Below are 21,765 nucleotides of genomic sequence, written 5' to 3'. Positions count from 1 at the left end.
CCTAGCGGAAAAAGTACACACAGGCTCTCTGCTGCCCTTCATTTGCTAAAGCCCACCCCATCTAGAGTGAGAGCTGGAAAAGGACATCAATGAAAATACTGGCCTGGCCCCCCACCTAGCTCTGCCCTCCTGTTTCCATTCCCCCACCCCATCACCCACAGCCCCTTAGTCCACTGCCCTCCAGCTGCCCCCACCCCTCCGCTCCAGTAGCCTCCTATCTACCACCCCAGCTCCTCTCCCCACCTCCCGTTCTAGCCCCCAGGGAAGCTAGAGTCCTGCCCCTGCTCTCCAACACCTCGGTGTGGCCATGCCAGCTTGGTGCTCTTCCTGCTCCAGCGCACCAGGCAGGAGCTCCCATTTCACAGGGCCTTTCGCAGCTCTGATTCTCCCAGGGCTGGGGATAAAGGCGAGTGTGTTTGGGCAGGGGAGGGACGTGGCCCAGCTGATTGTCATGTGCCTTCGGGTTCTTGTTGATGCCCAAAGCGGCAAATCTGCCAGAGGAACTGAAATATTATCCAAAGGCTGATTCTGCTGCAGTTTCCAGATCCCAGCGGTGTCCACCTCCTCCTCCTTCCCGACAGCCCTCTCTGGGCACGTGGGGGCTTACAGGCTCCAGGCAGCCATGGTGCATCGCAGGACCGGCGCCTAGTGTGTACCCCTGCTCTAGGCGCAGCTCTGCTGCTGACTCACCGCAGCAGCCTGGCTCAGGCACTGTTCTGTGCCTCAGTTTTCCCCCTAACATGGGGTAATGCTCTATCCGTTAGGGGTTTGTGAAGTGCTTTGAGATCCCCTGGCAGGAGGTGCCAGAGAGGGCAGCGAGTTACTGACAGCCCGTGGCGGTACGGAGCTGTGCGAGCTCACACAAGCCCCATTAGTTCCAGCAGCATGGTTCTCCCCGGCCGTCACCAGACCCGGCCATGCCCTTCCCAAGGGCAGTTCTCATGCTGTTGGCCCAGCTGCCAGGCTTTCCTTTGGTAGCTGCCATGTGCCTGGAGCATCTGAGGGCGTCTTTGGAACAAGATGGCTGCATAAGCCTCCATGGGCAAGGGGGTTGGAGAGCCAGAGCTTGCACGGTCCCTGCCAGGGCGGGGGGGATGAAGAAGTAGTAGTATGCTTCTTGTAAGCATAACGGGGCAAAGGAAGAGCCACCCCCATGCGCCGTGAGGTGCCACCTACCAGCAGCACCTTGTCCAAAGCATTTTCACCCCCAGCTGCACCCAGTGGCCACTGGCCAAGCCAATACGCCCGTCAAGGGGAGAGCAGCTCCCACAACAGCTCCACTGGGGGACTGGCTGCATAGAGAAGAGCCACTGTCCCCATCTGCCAGCCGGGGCCATGGTAACACAGGAAGAGCTGAAGAGAGGAGGGGCAGACGGGATGCACTCTGGGGGCCCACACCCTCAGTCAGGGCTGGTTTGGGCTTCCCATGAGTGATGGGATTAATGATCTGGAGGATGGAATGAATTGTACCCTCAGCAAGTTCGCAGATGACACTAAGCTGGGGGGAGACATAGATACGCTGGAGGGTAGGGATAGGGTCCAGCGTGACCTAGACAAAAGAAATCTGATGAGGTTCAACAAGGACAAGTGCAGGGTCCTGCACTTCGGATGGAAGAATCCCATGCACTGCTACAGACTAGGGACCGAATGGCTCGGCAGCAGTTCTGCAGAAAAGGACCTAGGGGTTACAGTGGATGAGAAGCTGGATATGAGGCAGCAGTGTGCCCTTGTTGTCAAGGCCAACGGCATATTGGGCTGTATTAGTAGGAGCATTGCCAGCAGATCAAGGGATGTGATTATTCCCCTCTATTCGGCACGGGTGAGGCCACGCCTGGAGTATTGCGTCCAGTTTTGGTCCCCCCACTACAGAAGGGATGTGGACAAATTGGAGAGAGTCCAGCAGAGGGCAAAGAAAATGATTAGGGGGGGTGGTGGAGCACATGACTTATGAGGAGAGGCTGAGGGAGCTGGGATTATTTAGTCTGCAGAAGAGAAGAGTGAGGGAGGATTTGATAGCTGCTTTCAACTACCTGAAGGGAGGTTCCAAAGAGGATGGAGCTCAGCTGTTCTCAGTGGTACCAGATGACAAACAAGGAGCAATGGTCTCAAGTTGAGGTGGGGGAGGTTTAGGTTGGATATTTGGAAACACTATTTCACTAGGAGGGTGGTGAAGCACTGGAATGGGTTACCTAGGGAGGTGGTGGAATCTCCTTCTTTGAGGTTTTTAAGGTCAGGCTTGACAAAGCCCTGGCTGGGATGATTTAGTTGGGGATTGGTCCTGCTTTGAGCAGGGGGTTGGACTAGATGGCCTCCTGAGGTCCCTTCCAACCCTGATCTTCTATGATGAGGAACAGAACCTAGGGTGAGCCAGGGAGAGGCAGGGAAATGGAGAAAGAACTGAAGCTAAGGGAGAAGCACATTCCCCTCCCGCTGGCAGCAGCTTTCTTGACTCTAGCCAGCACGGTGATACGCCGCAATAATATCCTCAGCTTTCTCAACGGGGCTTTTGAGAGCATGGCTATAAATGGCCTCAGTCTGCTACTGAACGGAAGGACCGTCTGCAGCTACAGCGTCTGCTGCGAGACACGGAGGAGGCAGCGCACATCTTCGGGCTCCCTGCAAGAGCCACTTGTCAGAACAAGACCTGCTGCTCTGCCTTGCAGTGCTACATGTAGCCACAGTGAACACTTCCCAGCACGGGCGCTCTGCTGGAGGCAAGCAGGGGCCCCCTGGAAAGGAATCAGGAAATGGGACCAAACCCAAGTGTGTGCAGGCAGGGGATCCCCCAACCCCCGGAGGTGGGAATAATGGGCCTTTCCCTTCTCTAAGTAGGGCAATTATGGGCCACCACACCAGCAGAGCCTGTTGAGCTGAGCAGCACAGTGCGAGCCCTGCCTCACCTCCAGCCTTGAGGAAACCATGTCCACATCCCCTGGAGCCTGTAAGAGGCATTTGGCTAGGCCAAGCCCAGAGGAGTATGGGAAATGGAGTTTGTTAGTGTGAGCTAGAGTTCGAGATAAGATGGGAATTGAAGTTAGCAAGGCCAGGAACAGGTTATAACTGGTTCCAGCAGGGTTTTCAATGTCAGAGAGAGAATTTGGGAAGTTTGACTAAGATGCTCTGTGTCAGTAGCAGGGGAAGGACACTGGAATGGCTGTATTTAAATAGCACAGAACGTAAAGAGCCAACGAAGAGATGGGAATAGGTCAGTTCAAGCTTAGTTCATATTAGGATGGCTATAAAAGGCTGCCTTGAGGGAGGTCTTAGGACCATAGTGGTGCCTTTGGTGGGACAGCCTCCTGAAGCTGCACTTCATTCTGGTGCCTACCAGCCCATCGATACACCATTCCGTCTTGGACCGCGAGTATAACACGGGGACCTGTGTAAATGGTCATGGGACGCCTGTTTGCCCAACTGATCACTTCCCTCTGCCATGCACATTGGCCAAACTGGACAGTCTCTATGTAAAAGAATAAATGGACACAAATCAGACGTCGAGAATTATAACATTCAAAAACCAGTCGGAGAACACTTCAATCTCTCTGATCACGTGATTACAGACCTAAAAGTGGCAATTCTTCAACAAAAAACTTCAAAAACAGACTCCAAGGAGAGACTGCTGAATTGGAATTAATTTGCAAACTGGATCCAATTAACTTAGGCTTGAATAGAGACTGGGAGTGGATGGGTCATTACACAAAGTAAAACTATTTCCCCAGGTTTATTCCCCGCCCCCCCACTGTTCCTCACAGGTTCTTGTCAACAGCTGGAAATGGTCCACCTTGATTATCACTACAAAAGGTTTCCCCCCCTTCCCCTGGTAATAGCTCACCTTACCTGATCACTCTTGTTACAGGGTATATGGTAACAGCCATTGTTTCATGTTCTCTGTGTATATAAATCTCCTCACTGTATTTTCCACTGCATGCATCCGATGAAGTGAGCTGTAGCTCATGAAAGCTTATGCTTAAATACATTTGTTAGTCTCTAGTGCCACAAGTCCGCCTTTTCTTTTTGCGGATACAGACTAACACAGCTGCTACTCTGAAATTCTCTCAAATAGAGGTTGGTTCTGTAATTCAAAGGGCCATCCAGGCCCTCGACTAAATCAAAGTGCCTGGAACTGACCGAGAGGCGCACAGCAGAGAACGAAATTTGGTTCATTGCCTCCTTAGCTTTAATGATTTAATGCGAAGTGGGAAGGTTTAAAACTCCAGGTTACACAGCTGCCTGGCAGGAGTGAAGCCATGGGCCTGGGCTGTTCCTTAGGACTCCATCTCTGAGTATAACCCTTCCTCTAAGGGCCGCTCGTTCCGCTGCCCCCAGGGAGACACGCAGGGGTGAGCAGGTGGAGGAGCTGTGAGTGCAGGCAAATGCAGAGCTGCTGCAGTCCGGGTGGAGGCTAAGCCCCAGCACTTGTCTAAGGACCAGACCCTTTGCGTGGCTCCCGGCAGGACAGGAGTTAAAATGCCTCAGATCTAACTTTGTTACAGCGGAATTTTAATTCCCTCTGCCCGACCCAATGGCCAGTGGCTGCTCACATGAGTCTGATTAGCTGGATGTCGTCCGTGCCCCAGGCACTCCCCAAGGCACTACGCGCGAAGCGGCACCAGGATGAAAGCAGAGCAGGGGGACAGGGAAGGCGTCTTTTCCATACCCCCAGGGTCAGATGGCCACGACTGGGCATCCTGCAGCTCTCCCCTCATGGGGCAGTCTACGCTTCCTCCCTGCACTCCATTCCACAGTGCTGTGCCCTGACCCACTTTAACGTCATGCACAGGAGCTAAAGGACAGGATGAAAAGCAGGCCCCCTTCCTCCCAAGCCATGTGAATTGAGGCAGGCAGCACGCACAGCCACCATGGCTTTTGCTTCTGGGAAAGCAGCACTAGGGCCAGCCTGTGCCATGGGGCTGTCCCCAGACGGGCGAAGGAGCTGGAGTGGCTCCCATCAACGCCACGAGGCCCTGCTCTGCGAGATCGAGCTTTGTGAGCTGGCTCCCCAGCTGCACCCACGCTGACACCTCTGGCTGCAGAGGGAGCGACTCTTGGCCCTGCTGACGCACTAGCCTAGAGCAGCGCGGTGCAGCCGGCTCCTCCTCACACAATGCCCGCGGTGGAGGCAGAGAACAGGTAGCGTGGGGCCAGTCGTCACCCTGACCACTTGCCAGCTGTGGAAGAGGGCGGTAGCAATCGAGGGTCAAGGGGAATCTTACTCATTAAGGCCTGTGTGTGGCATGGAAGGCGGGCAGGAGGGAGGGGACAGCAGCAGTTTGGACTCGGGGTTCGCCCCTCCAAAGCAGTGTCCTGAGAGGACTCCAGCTCCAGCAGGCTGGAAGTTATGGAGAGACTAAAAAGGGCTTTTTAAATCCAGAAAAAAACTGGGCCCATTTCCCGTGGACAAAGCAGCAGGGAACGTCAAGGACCCGGCCTCTCTGCTCTGTGTGACTTTATTACATTGCACCACAAATCAGGAACATAATTACATAGCACTGTGTGGGTAAAGGGCTTGGTCTGGTTTCAATCCCAGTCCGCATCTCCGTCGGGATTTTCGTCTCGCGGAGGCTCCTGGAACTGGATATTCGCCAGCATGTCCCGCATGGCTGCCATTAGCCTGTTCACACCCTGGTTTAGATCCTGCCCAGCTCCAGCCTCTTCATCTCCATCTTGTCTGACCTCCCCCTGCAACACAGCGCAAGGCACGTAGTGAGAACAGGGAGATCGAGAGCCCCCAGCGCTGAACTGCTCAAAATGGCTTGGCCTTTAAACCCACAAGAATCAGGGCATTCAGATTTCAGGCTGCCCTAGGGTATAAAATCAATGAATGACTTGCACTATGAGTCAGTCATTTCAGTTCTGCCTCAAAGCACTTGCGCCCTGAGCAGCTTTTGAGGAAGAGAGTGTTAGAATTTTAGACCACTTAGGGAAAGCAAGCACGGTCAAAGCACAAGCCTGAGAGTCAGGAGATGTGATTTCTATTTCTGAAGGACAGTCATGTCCCCTTTCTGCACCTCATCTGAGCAAGAGGGAGGACAACTGTTGTGAAGTTTGCTCTCTAATGGCTGTGAAGCACTGAGGACGTGCTGTGAAGTCACAAGGTATTACAGCAACTGCTACAGTTAAGGGAGCAAAAACAGTTATTATAAACTCACTTCCACACTCAGTTATTATAAACTCACTTCAAACCATGGTGCAGAATTCCTTCAGCTGGTTTAATTACATGGTGGTTAAAAAAAAGCACAGTTCAGCTTCAGAAAGGGAGCTGTTGTCTTCCCCCAACTATGGGGGGCTAATTGATATGGTGGATCTCAAACACCCAGCCTGGCCTATGAATAGTTACCACCAAGACTGGTCTCTGCTGGTTTTTAATCTAAAAAGCACTGGAAAACACAGGAGCGAGTGGGCAGTTACGTTTTGTCACAAGCTCAGCACTAAAATCAGGATGCAGCGTCCTTATGCAAGAAGCTAGTTACAGCTATTCACAAGCTCCGCCAGCACAGCGGTGAGATCTAGAAGCTGCTTCAAAAACCCAACCAATTCTACAGAATTAGTGCAGCTTGCAGTCAAAATTTCAACATGAACCGTGACTCGGCCTCCTTGTTTCTCGGATTAGAGGGTAGTTACACTGCTAACATGACTGCTGCGGTGGTACTTCCTCACTCGTGATTTGACCTCCCAGCTCTCTTGGAGAATGGAAGCAGCCTGTCTTTAACTTATGCTCTTCAGAATACTCCCTTCACCAGCTGCAGGGATGAGAACGCTCGAACACACTGAAGGAAAGGAAGATTCCCACACACGTTCTGCATGCAAACAGACCTTACAAAGGGCAAGAACCCGAACTGCTGCCTTCGGATTTCATTGACTGACACAAGACATTAAATGTAGATGTTCCAGGATACACTGGATGAAAAGGCTTTTTGCAACTGAGGAAGACAGGCCCCTTCCCAGGTCAAAATCCTCCCCGTGTTCGTATTTGAGAACGAAGACTGAATGACATTTTGAAAGTGTGTGTTTAACAGTGGTAGTTACACACGTAGCCTCCAGCTAACGGTGCAATGGGTTGCTTGCATGCACAATACTACGCTGTGTAGGAAGGTTCGGTGTGGAATTCCACACACATGCTAGTACACATGTGCTATAGGTTCATTTAACATACCTGTAAGGTAAAATTTGGCAACAATGATCGAAAAAAGAGAGATAAAGTGCTTTCGTTGGATGGATGATTTGTCCTGGAAGAGAAAAACCCAAACAATCCCATTCAGTGAAACAAAGGACATTTGTATTTGACTCTCCCACACTCATCCCAGCTTTGCACGAAGACCCCCAGCTCCTGTACAATCTCACTTTGTTCTCTAGCAATGCATAGCTTTGCATAAGCCCAGTGCCAGGTTGGGGTAGGATTACCTGAAACAAAATGCTGAGATTCACTTTTCTTTGGATTCTACCACCCCCAGTTTAGTGAGTCTCTACTTGAGGCAGGAGCACTTCCACAGGGATGCAGGCTGCGGTCAGATTTCTGCACACCTTTGCAATGTGCATGACACTCAACAGAGCAGCTTCGATACAAAACAGCCTGCCCTCATGGCGTCTATCCCAAACCCCACCTGGAGGGATCCCTGCCTCATTCAGAGAGATTGATGCGAAGTGACATTTTGAAGCAGTGCTAATACTGAGTGGCCTCTGCGGACTGTCTCAGATGGTGACCCACAGACAGCTACCACCCCACAAAAGTGGCAGGACACAACCCCTGTCTGTATGGTTCATACCCCTTATTAAGCGCTGTAAGTCAAACTAATGGTTCTACTGTTCTCAGATGGAGGAAGATTTTACTCCAAGCCACGATTTCATTAGCGTCCACGCCGCTGTGTGCCTGGGCACTTATTAAAGCAAACAGCTGAGCTATGCAGAAAGACATGAATCCGAAGTGGAGAAATACCTTTCTGGTCTTGTATAGGAAGTGATGGAGTCCAAGGGAGGCAGGGGGTCAAACCCCATTACGGGCTGGGATGTCACTTCCTTCAAAACAAGGGACAAAAATCAGACCCCTGTCAAAACACTAACTTCTCATGCCTCCTGTCTAATGGAGCAACCATGTCACCCAGCATGGGCAGAGAAGGCACACAACTGACCTAGGACAATAAGTCCTCCCGGGCACATAGTCCCATGTAGCATTAAGACAATCACAGCAGCCGTGTCATGGCCCCAGTTGCCCTAGCATAGCAGGACAAGTCTGGGTACCCCCACAATCAAACACTTGCAGCACACCCCTATGCCCACCCCTGGGGCGAGGCGCTCAGGGAATACACACGGCAATGCCTTGGTGCAATGGGCTGAGGCTATTTCTTTGTGACACTATTAAGCCTGGGACCTATTTTTGGCTTGGCTTCCCCCTTGCCTGCTGCAGCACTTGGCCTGGCCCAGAACGCCCAGCTACCGGAGGAGGGGTTCTCTGTGGGTGCTCCACAGAGAGCGAAGCCTGCTCTGGAGCAATGGGACAGGCAGAGACGTATAGAAGACCAATGTCTCCGTTGAAGAGCCCCACTGGGCTTGGTTTGATATGGCCGGGGGGCACAAAGGGAGCACCTGGGGGGCCATGACGCACGCGTGACACTGAGGACACAATGCCCCATTTTTACTCACCAGGGGCAGTGCTGCCGTGGCTTCTTTCAGCTCCGAGAGAATCACATGGCGAGAGATGTTTCTGGGGGCGCTCTGGTACCGCACCTTGCGCCTAAGGGCGGACAGGGAAGGGCGTCACTGACGCACACCACAATGCACTACGGCACTGACAGGGTTTGCATTCCCTGGTGGCAGCGTCAGCTTCATCCCAGCCTCCTACGGGATGTGCCGTGCTCATCAGACCCTCCCTCGCCTGGCATTCAGTGGCTGCACCGGTCCTGGTGAGAGCGGCCATACGCTCAGATACCACCTGGGTGGTGCTCTCCAGCAAGCCCACCAGACCAAGGGAGCCAAGCGGCCTCAAAGGAACGCTGCTGAGATGCCCCAACAGTCCCACCCCTCACCCCCCGCTGCATTCCAATCCCTACTTCAAAGTGCTCACCCTACCCACACCTTGCCCGTCTCTGCCTCACAAGTCAGCCTATGATGAGCACATCCCTGCCCTCAGCAGTGTGACAAGGTCAGAGCTCCCCCCAGCTGGCCTGGTCACTCTCTGCCAAGGAGGGAGCGGCCTACACACACACAGTCTTTGCTAGCAGGAAATCCATCTGCTTCTCAGGTTCATTCCAAGGCCCTGGTGACAGCCAGGTGAGAGTCAGAGCAAGGAAAGCAAAGAATGGGACCTTCTACTGAGCCACAGATATAGCGATTCTCAAACTGTGGGTTGGGACCCCATTTTAATGGGGTCGCCAGGGCTGGCTTAGACTTGCTGAGGCTCGGGGCCAAAGCCCAAGGACTTCAGCCCTGGGCAGTGGGGCTCAGGTCACAGACCCCCAGCTTGGGGCTGAAGCCCTTGGGCTTTGGTCACCCTGCCCAGAGTGGTGGGGCTTGGGCTTTAGTCCCCCAACAGGGGCATCAGGGCTTGGGCTGGCTCAGGCTTTGGCTCCCCGTCCTGGGGTCATACAGTAATTTTTGTTGTCACGGTGCAATGAAGTTTGAGAACCCCTGACTCTCAGCTCACCTCCACGCTGGCCCCTATCTCACTAAGACTTCACCTTCCTGGCACCAAAATTTCTCCCACCAGTGGGAGCACCTGCAGAAGCTACTTGGCAAGAGCATAAAATGGGGCCATCCCTCCCCCAGACCCAGAACAGCAGAGGAGGCCCCACCCCCTGCTAACCCTGGAGGGCACTAGGACCCAGGCAGTGTTCCCCTCTACCTTCACTTCTCTTTCCCTTCAGTTGACCCCTCTAAGTAACCCCACAAAAATCGGGGATCCTAGAGGCCATCGACTGCTCACTCTGCCTGCACATACCCCTTTCCACCCCCCAGTCTGTCTGAGCAGGGACTGGTTGCTCCAGTGTTTGTCTAGCATCTTGGACAATGGGGCCCCTTTCTTAGTTGGCCATAGGCACCACTGTAATCAACACGTTTAGTAACACCAGTCCAATGCAGCCTTTGTTTGTCCAACAAGATGTACAGCCACCAGCGACGCCACACAGTTGCCTACAGGCCAATGCAGGGACACCGGGGTCTAGACAAACGTCTGTACAGCTCCAAGGGTTTATGGCTCCGTAACACGTGCTACCTTAACTGGAGGCGGGAAGATTTCCTCTTTGGTAAGGTGCTTTAACCCATAGTGGTATGTGATCGCTGGGAAGCAGCCCAGGGAACCCCGATGGGACAGAGAAATGAGCTATTTGGTGGCATGCATGCTGTAATTTGTAATGATGCTGGGTAGCTCACTCGTGCACTGCATACACGGTACAAGAGTAGCCTGACAGCACTGGGCTCATCAACGCCAGTAGCTCAGTCTCACTGTCGAGAAAGATGAGGGACAAGGTAAGTCCCACTCATTCTGCAAACAAGGCACAATCTAGCCTGAAACTGCTGCAGGAAAGCAGGAATTGCAGCTGCGAGGGAGAGAGAAGCCATGAGACCAAGGCATGGGTGCTGGGGTCAGTGAAAGGGGAAGAGGTGGAGGAGGACATGTCTGAACCCAGACTGGCAGCCTCCTTGGCTGCCCAGACTCAGGCGGCCCTTGCCCAGTTAAGCAAGGTCTCAGGAGCAGCTGGGAGTTGTTGTCTGCTATCCAGAGACAATCATATTAGAACAAAAGCACACTGTCTAGCGCAGGGGTGGCCAAACTTACTGGCCCTCTGAGCTACATATGACAATCTTCAGAAGTTCGAAAGCCAGGGCACACCTGCTGCCCCGAGCCTTGGCAGGTGCGCCCCACTGGGCAAAAGCCCCTACCGCACCACCCTGCTGCAAGGCAGAGGTCCTGAGCTTCCCACAACCAGTAGGTGGAGAATAAAGGGGTTGGGAGGGCTCGGTGAGCTGCACTTTAATGGTAAAAGAGCCACCTGTGATTTGTGAGCCACAGTTTGGCCACCTCTGGTCTAGTACTTGGCCGTTCAGATACTGCTGGTCCTGGCTACTTTTGGGGGTTCCCCCCAGTCCACCCTGAGGGGACAGGACCCAGCCTTTACACACTCTAAAGGACAAGCTGAAGGAAGTTCAGTGCAGCTCAGGGCTCAAAGGCCTGGGACACCAAGGTGCCATCGGCAGTTTGGCACAGAACTCCTCCACAGCTAAGAGGCAAGTTCCAAGGGGCACAGGGAACAGCACCTCCAGCACCTTATCACTGGCGTGGCTAGGTCTAGACTGCTTGCGCAGTGAAGTTCCACATGCCAGACTGCACGCAGCATTCTGGGCCTGGGATAGGGTCCAAGACCAACAAGGCTCTTTTATCTAAATCTAGATCCCCCCTCGTCAGAGCGTTTCAGTGCCTCTATCTTGAAGGTCTAAGGTTCTAGGTTATCTGGTACGGAAGAGCGGTCGGCCTCAGCCAACCGCACTCACTTCTGCGCAAACTCCTCCACCGCTGGATCACTCGTGTCCACCCTCCGTAATACTTCGTGAACATTGGTTTCCAGCCAGGCCATGACGGCAGGGTCCTTCCACAGGGCGTGAGTCCTTCCTACGTACAGGGAGACCAGCTGGTTCAAGGCAGGAGGCTGGCTGTGGGACACAGAGCGTTAACACACAGCAGGCACTGCTCACCCCAGCCCACCCGGAGGCCTGTCTCAGATTCTCACACTGAACAACGAGCTGCAATCTCCTGTGTTTCCTATTTGCACCAGCCTCCACCAGCTTACTGCGTCTCGAAAGACGGAGTGCTGTTCCCAGAACAGCCCCGACAGGGAAAGGATGAGAAAGCGCCCCACCTTTCCCTGAGATCCGGGCAGCGAGATGACCACAGGGCACAGAAGCCGCAGAGCCAGACAAGCACCCGGAGGAGACGGCCTGCCCAGGTCACATGCACACACGAGTGTCTGCTGCAGCAGACACAGACACTTGCAAGGCCCAAGATGAACCTGTGGCCTACCTACATTAAGCTGGGGGTTTTTACTGGGCATTATCTATCTGGGCTCTCCTATGGGTCCCCATCAGCCTGCTACCCAAGTGCCTCCCATGAGCAAACAGCCCTCTCTCCCTCTCCCACTCCCTGCTGGGACAAGCAGTTACTCCTCTCCTCAGTTCCTGGACATGCAGACTGCAGAACGAGCTGAGAAACCCGCCAGCAGTGCAAGGCGAAGCTTTGATTCCTTCCGTTGAAAAGCTTGGGCAGTTCTTACCTTATCTGAGCTTGGAGTCCAAAAACAGAATGTGAAGCAACCCTGGAGTCTGGCTGCACGCTACAGCGATCCAGCAACGGCATAAGAACTGCAAGAGAAAATCAGCATCCACCTTCAGCACACCACAGACAGGGACTGCCAGACCTACCAGGTCCCCAGTGCCAGCGGCTGCAAAGAGCTCCTAGAACTGGGACAAAGGCCAGCTGGGGAGAGCAGGTGCTTTTCTAGAATCAGGCCATGTCTGCTCTACAGGGGAAAGCCGATCTCAGCTATGCAATTTGAGTTACGTTAGTAGTGTAACTCAAGTCGACATACTTAGATCTGCTCACCGCGGCGGCCACGCTACGCGATGTCGACGGAAGAGCATCTCCTGTCGACTCCCCTTGCGCTCCTCATTCCAGTGGAGTACCGGAGTCCACGGCAGAACGATCTGCGGTCGATTTAGCAGGTCTTCACTAGACCCACTAAATCGACCACTGATGCATCGATCACCAGGAGTTCATCCCCTGGTAAGTGTAGACAAGGCCTCAAGCACCAGAAACATAGGAAGAGGACAACGTCCAAATTTATGGCTGAAGACTCTGTTGCACATTTTATTATATTTAGCAGACAGCAGAAACTGGACCTTTGTTCACATAGCTACATCTACGTGATGCTACATCTGCTACACAAAATGTTTCAAGTTGTGTTTTTTTAAATCACTGTCCAGAGCTTTGCATAAGCATTTAATGAAATGCCAAAAGGAATAAGGTACAATGTCGTGACATTAACACTGCCGGCCTTTGAACTTGAATACAGGTTTTATTTTCGTCCTCATGACCAGCAGCAGAAAGGATGGGTTATGTCAAGAGTCAACACAAACTGAACCCCTTTGTTCAGGGAGAGATGCATATTCCTGCCTGCAAAGGCAAATCAGTTCTGGCAATCTATGTCCCCTCCTGGCCCAGAGGCGCTACATGGCTCCTCTCTGGAACAGAAGAAAGTGGATGGATGGATGAAAGTGGATGTGATAGGAGCCACAAACAGAGCATCTAAAGTGTAACGGTGCCTCAGAGGGAACAGACAGTAAATCTGGATCAAAGCATCTTCCTGTGATGACACAGAATCTGTGCTCCTGCCCCCAACCTGTGCACATGTGATGTGTATATTTATACATGGGGGAGAGGCACCGAGTGCGGTGCAAGATAGGAGGGGAACAGCAGAGGGAGGGAGAAGACACGGACAGTTACTGATCCCTTTCTAACATACTGAAGGCTGAGGGCACCAAATATTGCCCATAAAGTTCTACAGTCTTTTCTATAGCCCCACTGCCATCTGATGCATGGGGCATAAGGCCACGTTCACCATCAGCTGGGAATCAACACTTGCACAGACTAAAGACCGAACATGGAACACTCCACCTTGACCTGAGGGACTGTGCTGCACTGCATCTTGGGACCTAGTGCCTGAGAGCCACGTCTCTGTACTGAGAAGGGGCAGGGCCATCTGCTCCATTACAGGAATAATACGTCTGTCTTCAGTCACTGAGAGTTTGGCCGTTGTTTGTGTGCATAAATCCTCAACCAGACATTCTGGGGCTGTTTGCCACCACACTTACCGCTCGGGAACATGATCAGCGCATGCTGGAGAAGGTGGGCAGCTCTCTCCTGTGCCTGGCTTAGCTCCACTTCCGAGAGCTCTTCCTGCTGGCTCAGAAGGAAATACGCCAGCGGAACCGAGAAGGCAAAGTTTGGGAGCTGGGACAAGTTTCGGTGACCCTGCAGATGAAAGAAAGATTTCCCAGGCAATGGTAACATTGGTGCTAGTCTCAAGACTGCTCGGTTACACTCCTGGGGGTACCACCTCTCATTGCACGACCTCTGGAGAATTACTTCCCATTCTGTGCCTCAGTGTGCACATCTGTACAATGGACAAAGTGATACCAAACTCACACTATTGCTTATACAGCACTCGAAACCCCTGGTTCAAGAGAGCCAAGTCTGGTATCTTAGGGTACATTCCAGTCAGTGTCTGCAGTTCTGGTACAAGCGGCCTGGCCCTCGTCCCCTATGGTGCAGCTGCCCTCCCTTCTCAGCCCAGCACTCGCCGAGACAGGTCACTGAAGGGTGTGGAGCCCCAGGAATCTGCTCTTGTCCAGTTCCCGCTCACCTCCTGCCAGGGGAGCCGGCTGCCAACTCACCTCCCACTCTTGGAACATGCGTGTCAGGAAGGCGTATTCTCTAGCTCGGAGCGACAGCAAATCAATAAGCAGCAGCACACACAGCGGGTCATTCTCCGGATCAAGGCTAGGAGAGGGGGAGGGGATGAACCAGAGGAGCAGCATTACAAAAGCTCATGATAGAGTTACTCACTCAAAATCAGACCGGACTGCTGGCTTAAGACTCAACCTGCCAGCCCCACAAACTGGTCACAGTTCATGGGATGGCACCAATGAGGGAAGCACAATCACTGCCATGTGGCAGGACAATAAGGCCACTCAGACAAGGCAGCATCTAGCCAGGGCTAGGAAGCACAGGACCAGGCAGATACAGAACAAGTCTGTGGGCCTAGAGGGGGACAGAGCAGGAGCCTGCCCAAAAGAGAGTCCAAGCCGTCTGCAGAGAAAAGTACAGGTACAGAGCACAATTTTCCTGTCAATGCTGAAGGTGAGGTGTAAACTGTTCTGCTCTAGCTCAGTGTTTCTCAACGATCGGTCTGTGGACCAGCCCCAGTCCTGAGATCTCCCTGACACTTTAGGAAGGCAGCAAGCTGGTCCCTGGTATCAAAAAGGTTGAGAAACACTGAACTAGTTCAATCCCAGCTATTGCACCTGAAGCAGGAAGTAATTCAGGGAAATTCTATGCCCTGTTATGCAGGTCAGCTGCCCTAAACAATCACACAGGTCCCTTCTGGCGTCAGAAGCTATGGAATAACCAAGTGTGCCGATTGTCCCACAGAGCCCGGAGACAGCCCAGGCAGCCGGCAGAGTCTGCTGTCAGACCCAACACTGATCTCTGGTTCCCAGACCTTGCAACGCCCAGCGCACAGCATAGGGGTGATGCGCACCACCGTGGAACCCCACTGCTAACGGCCAGGAGGCCGAGCACACAGTCAGAGCAGACTGTAGTCAGACTCATCATTACAGGTGTAGCCCATTGGGAAGACAGGTCCTGGTGTGCAAGGCTCTACCTGGATCTGATCAGCCAGACCACCGGGCGGAACGTCAGCCAAGGCCTGCACTGAACTCCATGGCCATGCCTGGGCTACCCAGCATCCCTCCAACTTGTCAAAAGCAGCAGCAGAGCAGTGAGGCAGGAGAAATTCCTTTCTGCCCAATACCTGCCCCCAAGGAACCGCTCAGGCTACATCTACACCAGGGCCTTTGGGCAATGATGGACTTGCAATGGTGGGAAATTTTGCCAAGCCTGGTGCAGACAAGGCCCGTGTGGTGTTCAGAGCCTGCACTCTATGGGCAACCAGAAATCTCAGCACCAGCCCAACCGGGATGCTGTACAGATTCTGCACACACTCCCCCGAAGGGAGCCCAAACTAGAAGGGCCCAGCACCGCTCTTTACCTCAGGATAAGTTTGCAGAACTCCAGGGCTGTACGGGGACAGCCTCTCTTCTCCAGGAAGATCATGTGTTTGAAGAGAGACAGGTAGAAAGCTCTGCAAAGGCCAAAGCAGAAACACGTTGAAAAATACACAGGCAGAAAAGAACCACATCACCCTGCTACTTCTGAAAAGGGGAAACACTGGGCCTGAACCCGGCTACCCGGAATGCCAAGGGCAGATCCAGGTATCTTCTTCTAGCTGAAGACCTTCCAGGTGGGAATGTGGACAGCCAGGTCCTGACTCCTTTTTCCAGGAACTGGTCCATGTCTCCGTCCCGAGTTCTTGGATTGTATGGAATGGGATGAGCTGGGGAACCCGAACTCAGGCTATACTCCCCAGGACGGTACAGAGCTGGGGCCAGGGGCTCTGGAAGACAGGAGAGGGAGTCAGGGATTCTGTTCCAATTTGACTGCCCAGGCTTACAGCAGCCACGATCTGCAGCCACAGCAGCTGCCACAAACTCCTCATGGCTTTCAAGTTACAGATGTTGGAGAACTGCAGGGGTGGGTACTAATGTCAGAGTTGGAGAAGCACCTGAATTGTGACAAAAAGAAGTCTGACATCAAGTTGGAACTGGAAGCACGAGCAAATTCAAGGTACTGAGGGGCAAGCAGTTTCTGCATCCGTCTGCTGTTTCCTGACGGATTTCCTGCCCAGGTGCAGAAGTTGGGGCTCTGATTAGCTGGACATTAAATGAGGGTGAACAGCACACTCAGAACCACCTCTAGGCTGAATCTCATTTCCCCATACCAACCCCATGCACAGAAGAGGGACAGGCTGGGAGGTCCTCACCTGTTCTCAGGTCTCCGGTAATCAAGCCTGCAGGTTCCACTGGTGAGACTGAACACAGGGTGAAACGCACACTCCAGACTGTACAGCGCTCGCTCTGCACACAACACAAGCACTATTAGGGGAATGGCCATACCTCACCCCCACTTCTCAATGTGGCAGTCAAATCCAGCCCCCCGGACACCACTGACAAATGGCTGCTCAGGGGCCTACAGCCCACAGACCATGCAGTCTGAGTTTCCTAGCAAGGGCCACGGCCACACCAGTGATTAGTTTGGCAGTCTCAGCAGACCTGAAAGGCTGAGGGAGCCCAGTTACTCTGCAGGTCAGGGACAAGTGGAACATGCCTGCTAGGCTGTATCTGTCCTGCACAGAGGACTGTGGGCAAGCCACCTTTCCCCAGAACTATGTTTTGGGTGCTAGGATTTTGAACAAAAATTTATCGGTAGGAGGCCTGGGCTCAGGGCTCAAGGATGAGCCAACTGCACAGCTATCTTGGGATTCAAAACCGCAGATTCTGTTCTAGCCCGTGGGGCCTGGTATCGCCTCCATCTGATACCTTCCAATCGGCAGCAGCCCAGTGCTGGTTTTCCAGCAGTGCCCCGGCTCGCCAGTAACTCTGTCTCACTGAAGATAAGACTATCATTATCTGCACGTGTCTGGGTCTGCGGATCACACCCAGCACTCTCTTTTCCATGCGGCGGGGACTCAAACATCCCCGGACCAGGCAGAGTCCCCAGCCTGCTCTCAGCGGCACACATGGACTTTGAGTTATTGCCCCTTTCTGAGGTCTGGTTGTATTGGCAACAAGACACCAGAGCAGAGAACTCAGTATAAGCTGCCTTCCAGAACTCCCCATCTAAGAGCTCCTCTGTCCTCACTGGACCTGCCCACCAGCACGACTCAGCAGTGACCCTGAATCCCACTGCCAGGTCTCGGTACACTGAACCCTGCATTCCTACCGAAGGGCTTAGAACAGGCACCCTGTTACACTTCAGAAACTTGCTAAGATCAGACGTGCTTCCCAGTGCTCAACCCATATAGGTCCACTAGCTTCAGGCCAGCACCAAGGAGTTGGATGAAGACTCTGGAAGCCCCTGATCTTTCAACAGCTACATTTCCTATCCACTGAAAATCACAATCCAGCCTCCTCAGAGATTTCTGGAGGGGCTGGTCCTCTGAGAGTCCCCCTTCGCCCTCTGCCATCCTCAAAGGTCTCATGTCTGGCCAAACCCTGCTCCTCCCACTGACCAGCACCCACCAAACTGCACCCAAATGGGACGTGACTGAGTGACAAGCTGGTGTGCTGTAGGTTCACACCTTGGCTTGCCGCACACTGACCAGTCACGTATGGGGGTTTGAAGAGTCCGTTTCTAATGAGAAATGGTAATTACGCTGCAGAGCTCAAATGCTATTGCCTACACTGTGTTCTTCCTATACAACTTCTAGTGGCAGGGGCTGATCAGTTGTGTTCTGTCACACTGGGATATGGCAAGATGCCTTGAATTTCCTCTCTCCCCAGTGAACGTAGGTAACTAGCTGGATGGTGCATGGCTGAGTACTTGTGGCACTCACCTACTCTTTGGAAAGAACTGTGTGAGCTAGGAGACAAGGAGAGACTGGAAGTCACAACCCCGGAGAGACTTGTGAGCTGGCTCACAAGTCAGGAAAACTGGAGAACCACAATCCCTCCTACCTTGGCATAAGTAGCCAGAAGCCGCAGATATCGTAAAGAATTGTAGAGCTGGCAGGGCCCCTCTCTCTCAGCTGCTGTCACACTAACCACGAGCACTGTCAAGGCACGCAGCAGTGCAGTCCCACATCACCTGCCCACTAGTTCCTCACTCCCAATTCTCACCTACAAGATCTCGGGCCATCTCCTGATCCTCCTGCATTCGACACACCTCACTGAGCTGCAGCAGCGAGTCCACATGGTACGGGTTCATCTGGAGCAAAAGCTACATGCAGACAGGAGAAGTGGGCTGGGTTGGATTAAGTGTTTACATAACATGCTGCTTCTTTGTGCATGGGACCTTGGGAGTCACACACTGCGAGGGCGGCAGGATGGCAAACACTGTGCAGTGACTTGGGAACCAGAACGCTGGGAGAAGGGAGGCACTAGAAAATTAATCTTATAGAGGTGTCAGTGAGGCTCAGCTGGTTGCATGCCTGCCTCCAGGTTTGAAGGAAATGGGATCAGATCCCAGGCCATCACATGGCGCTCAGTGCTGATCCTACAGAGTAGGGTTGGGGTAGCCCCTTCAGACAGCACATAAGACCCATCTGTGGGAGATGCCACTCCGCTTTTCCTAGTGTTCTGCCCAATGTTCCCGCCTCGGTAGAAGGATGTGAATGGTCAAGGCTGCAAGAATTATCGTTGGGTATGTAACGGCTGCAGCATTCACCTAGATTCCCCTTACACACTCATTGTTTTGACCTCTCAGTGTTCTAGGTACTCACATGGCCCCAGTTTCCATAGTAACAGAGTGCCCAGTGTCAATCCAATGGGAGAAACTGCTCCTAGCACTAAAAATTTAAAAGGTTCTCCCATGAAATCCAGCTACTCCACTGCTGAGAACTGGAAAGTTTCACTACTAATAGGACCTACACAAATCATGTTTTTTCTATGGGATCAGGTTAGATGCGGTGCCTAAGATTCTGCAAGCATCACAAATGTCACAGATAAACAGAGATATTTTGGCATTATGAACCACCCAGTCCTGTTAAATTTCACCTTGATTCAGCTGACAGATGGAAGAGAAGAAAGTTGTAGGAAAGAGACATACCGTCCAGACTCTACAACAGTGCTGACCAATTGGGGGGGTGGAACATGCGCACTGCATGGGGGTGATGTGCACCACCGTGGAACCCCACTGTTACATGGCAGGCCAAGGTGGCTCTGCACTGCTACACGGAAGACCCAGCTTTGACCCAGGCCCAGACTTCTTGCTCTCAAGTTGAGCACGCTTAGGGAGGAAGTGCCTTGCACCATTTAACAGTGATCCTGGGGGCTGGCTAATAAGCAGAGCTGTCAAGCTCAGGAGAACAGCAACTAGCACAAGAGGACAGGAAAGTGAAAGGGGATGGAAACAAGGATCCATTAGGGGATCAGAAAGAACCTTATTTATTGGACAATGGCCCCTTTAAAAAAAGTCTCTTAAATGCTCACATGTGCTCATTTAGGGCAGGGCTTCCAGAGAAAGCATGTCTCAATTATACTGCATGAGGGCCCAGAAGAATTCCACTGTAAGCTTGTTACTGAGTGCTATAAATGGTGCCATCCGCTGTAATTAGCTTGGACACGCTCAATAATGCTTCAGTGCAGGGACTGTTCAACCAACATACCAGGGAAAGGGTACACTTTTTTTTCTTCCATGCAATTTAGTTTTTATAAACAAAGCGGTTGTTATTTTAGATCCTGCCCTAAAAGGTCACTTTCCCCTCTGTAGTATTTTTGACTTTCCCAGCTGAAGAGTGAAGACAATAGAGCTTTATTCGGGAGGTCTGGTCTCAATGGCTACCTAGAATGAATGCTCCATGCAGACCCATCTACTGTCTCAATCACAGGGCCTCAAATCTGCCCAGGGACATGCTGGCAACTTGCCAGGAGCCCTGGCACTCACCTCTTCTGCATGACACGGATCAGCAAGCAGCAGAGCTGTGGTCCAGGGAGATTACACATCTCACCAATTAATACTCCATCTTGAGCAGGGGATCTTGAGCCACATCCGGCCCTCGAGCTTCCAAAAGCAGCAGCATGTCCCCCCTCCGGCTCCTCCTACGCATAGGGGCAGCCAGGGGGCTCCGCATCCTGCCCCCGCTCCAAGTGCCGCCCCTGCAGCTCCCATTCACCAGGAACTGCAACCAATGGGAGCTGCAGGGGTTTGGCTTGAAGACGGGGCAGTGTGCAGTGCCACCTGGCCATGTCTCCGCATAGGAGCTGGAGGGGGAGACATGCCGCTGCTTCCGGGAGCTGCTTGAGGTAAGTGCTGCCTGGAGCCTGCACCCCTGAGCCCCTCCTGTGCCCCAACCCCCTTCCCCAGCCCTAATCCCCCTCCTGCCCTCCCAACTCCTCAGTCCCAGCCTGGAGCACCCTCCTACACCCCAAACCCCTCATCCTCAGCCCCGTCCCCAAGCCCGCACCTCCAGCTGGAGCCCTCAGCCCCCCTCCCCCCACCCAGAGCCCCCTCCCACACCCTGAACTTATTTCTGGCCCCACCCCAGAGACCTCGCCCCCTCCTGCACCCCAACCCCAATTTTGTGAGCATTCATGGCCCGCCATGCAATTTCCATACCCAGATATGGCCCTCGGGCCAAAAGGTTTGCCCAGCCCGGTCGTGAGCCAAGCTGCCGGTGCACAGGAGATGACGTGCCCCAGCCTACAGTGCCTAGCAGCATAGCTCAGTAGAATGAAGGCTGGGACTTTTAGCCACACACCCACAGTCAAGGTAATGGGGTGCAGGTGGCATCGTACAGTTCCGCCAGCTGCACCTGGCCTGGTGGCTATGCTCCGGGCATCCTTCTTTTATGACATACCACAATATTGTTTGGGTCCAGAGACTCCACTGCATCCAGGAACTTGAACTGCACTTGCTGGTACTCTCGATGGTGCTCAAACGTGAAGTGCTGGACTCCTCTTCTTGTCTCCAGCAGCCTCATGGCAATGCCTAGGGGTGCACATGGACAGCCATTGCTCCCTCAGGAAGAGAGGGGCAGCTTCTGCCAACCAGGAAGAATTAGCTTCTCACTGCCCGCGCAGAGCTGGTAGCACTGGGGTGAAGGAAGCCCATTCACATCACTGGGGCCACAACAGGACTGTTTTCAGACTAGCTATGCATTCAGAGCTCATCTAGGCGACTTCCCCCTTAGGGCAAATGCTTCCAAGTTCTCCCCCCGCCCCCCACTTCCAAAAACCCCAGCAGCAGGGCCCTCCCAGGCATGCCTCTGATCAGCCAGCAGGGCCATCCAAGGGAAGAAACGTTCAAGGAAGGAAACAAACGTACCTTAGGACCTTTCAGAGGAGGAAAAATGTTCTGAAAAACACTAAGCTACACCATGACACTTAAGAGCCCTCGGAGGCCTCTCTGCAGTGCAGTAAGGAGGGCATGCCCCAGCACGGACAAAC

At 53.1% G+C, this 21,765-nt stretch overlaps 1 protein-coding gene across 2 annotated transcripts in view; it reads right to left on the bottom strand.

The window, feature by feature from the left end:
- Nucleotides 1-5,431: 5,431 nt before the first annotated feature.
- TCF25 (TCF25 ribosome quality control complex subunit) overlaps nucleotides 5,432-21,765 on the bottom strand; it is a 28,303-nt gene continuing 11,969 nt past the window's right edge. For both annotated transcript variants that reach the window (XM_073308281.1, XM_073308282.2), the window contains exons 7-18: nucleotides 21,177-21,307; nucleotides 18,499-18,598; nucleotides 16,644-16,737; nucleotides 15,813-15,905; nucleotides 14,437-14,542; nucleotides 13,855-14,014; nucleotides 12,258-12,345; nucleotides 11,482-11,640; nucleotides 8,638-8,728; nucleotides 7,934-8,013; nucleotides 7,154-7,226; nucleotides 5,432-5,679 (exon numbers count right to left, since the gene is read on the bottom strand). In XM_073308281.1, coding sequence (XP_073164382.1) covers nucleotides 5,518-5,679; nucleotides 7,154-7,226; nucleotides 7,934-8,013; nucleotides 8,638-8,728; nucleotides 11,482-11,640; nucleotides 12,258-12,345; nucleotides 13,855-14,014; nucleotides 14,437-14,542; nucleotides 15,813-15,905; nucleotides 16,644-16,737; nucleotides 18,499-18,598; nucleotides 21,177-21,307 — 1,337 coding nt within the window. In that variant the 3' untranslated portion in view covers nucleotides 5,432-5,517. The remainder of the gene's footprint in view (nucleotides 5,680-7,153; nucleotides 7,227-7,933; nucleotides 8,014-8,637; nucleotides 8,729-11,481; nucleotides 11,641-12,257; nucleotides 12,346-13,854; nucleotides 14,015-14,436; nucleotides 14,543-15,812; nucleotides 15,906-16,643; nucleotides 16,738-18,498; nucleotides 18,599-21,176; nucleotides 21,308-21,765) is intronic.

The sequence above is a fragment of the Lepidochelys kempii genome, chromosome 12 (assembly GCF_965140285.1).
Source record: "Lepidochelys kempii isolate rLepKem1 chromosome 12, rLepKem1.hap1, whole genome shotgun sequence".
Classification (NCBI taxonomy): domain Eukaryota; kingdom Metazoa; phylum Chordata; order Testudines; family Cheloniidae; genus Lepidochelys; species Lepidochelys kempii.
This window is presented reverse-complemented; position numbering and strand designations above follow the sequence as displayed.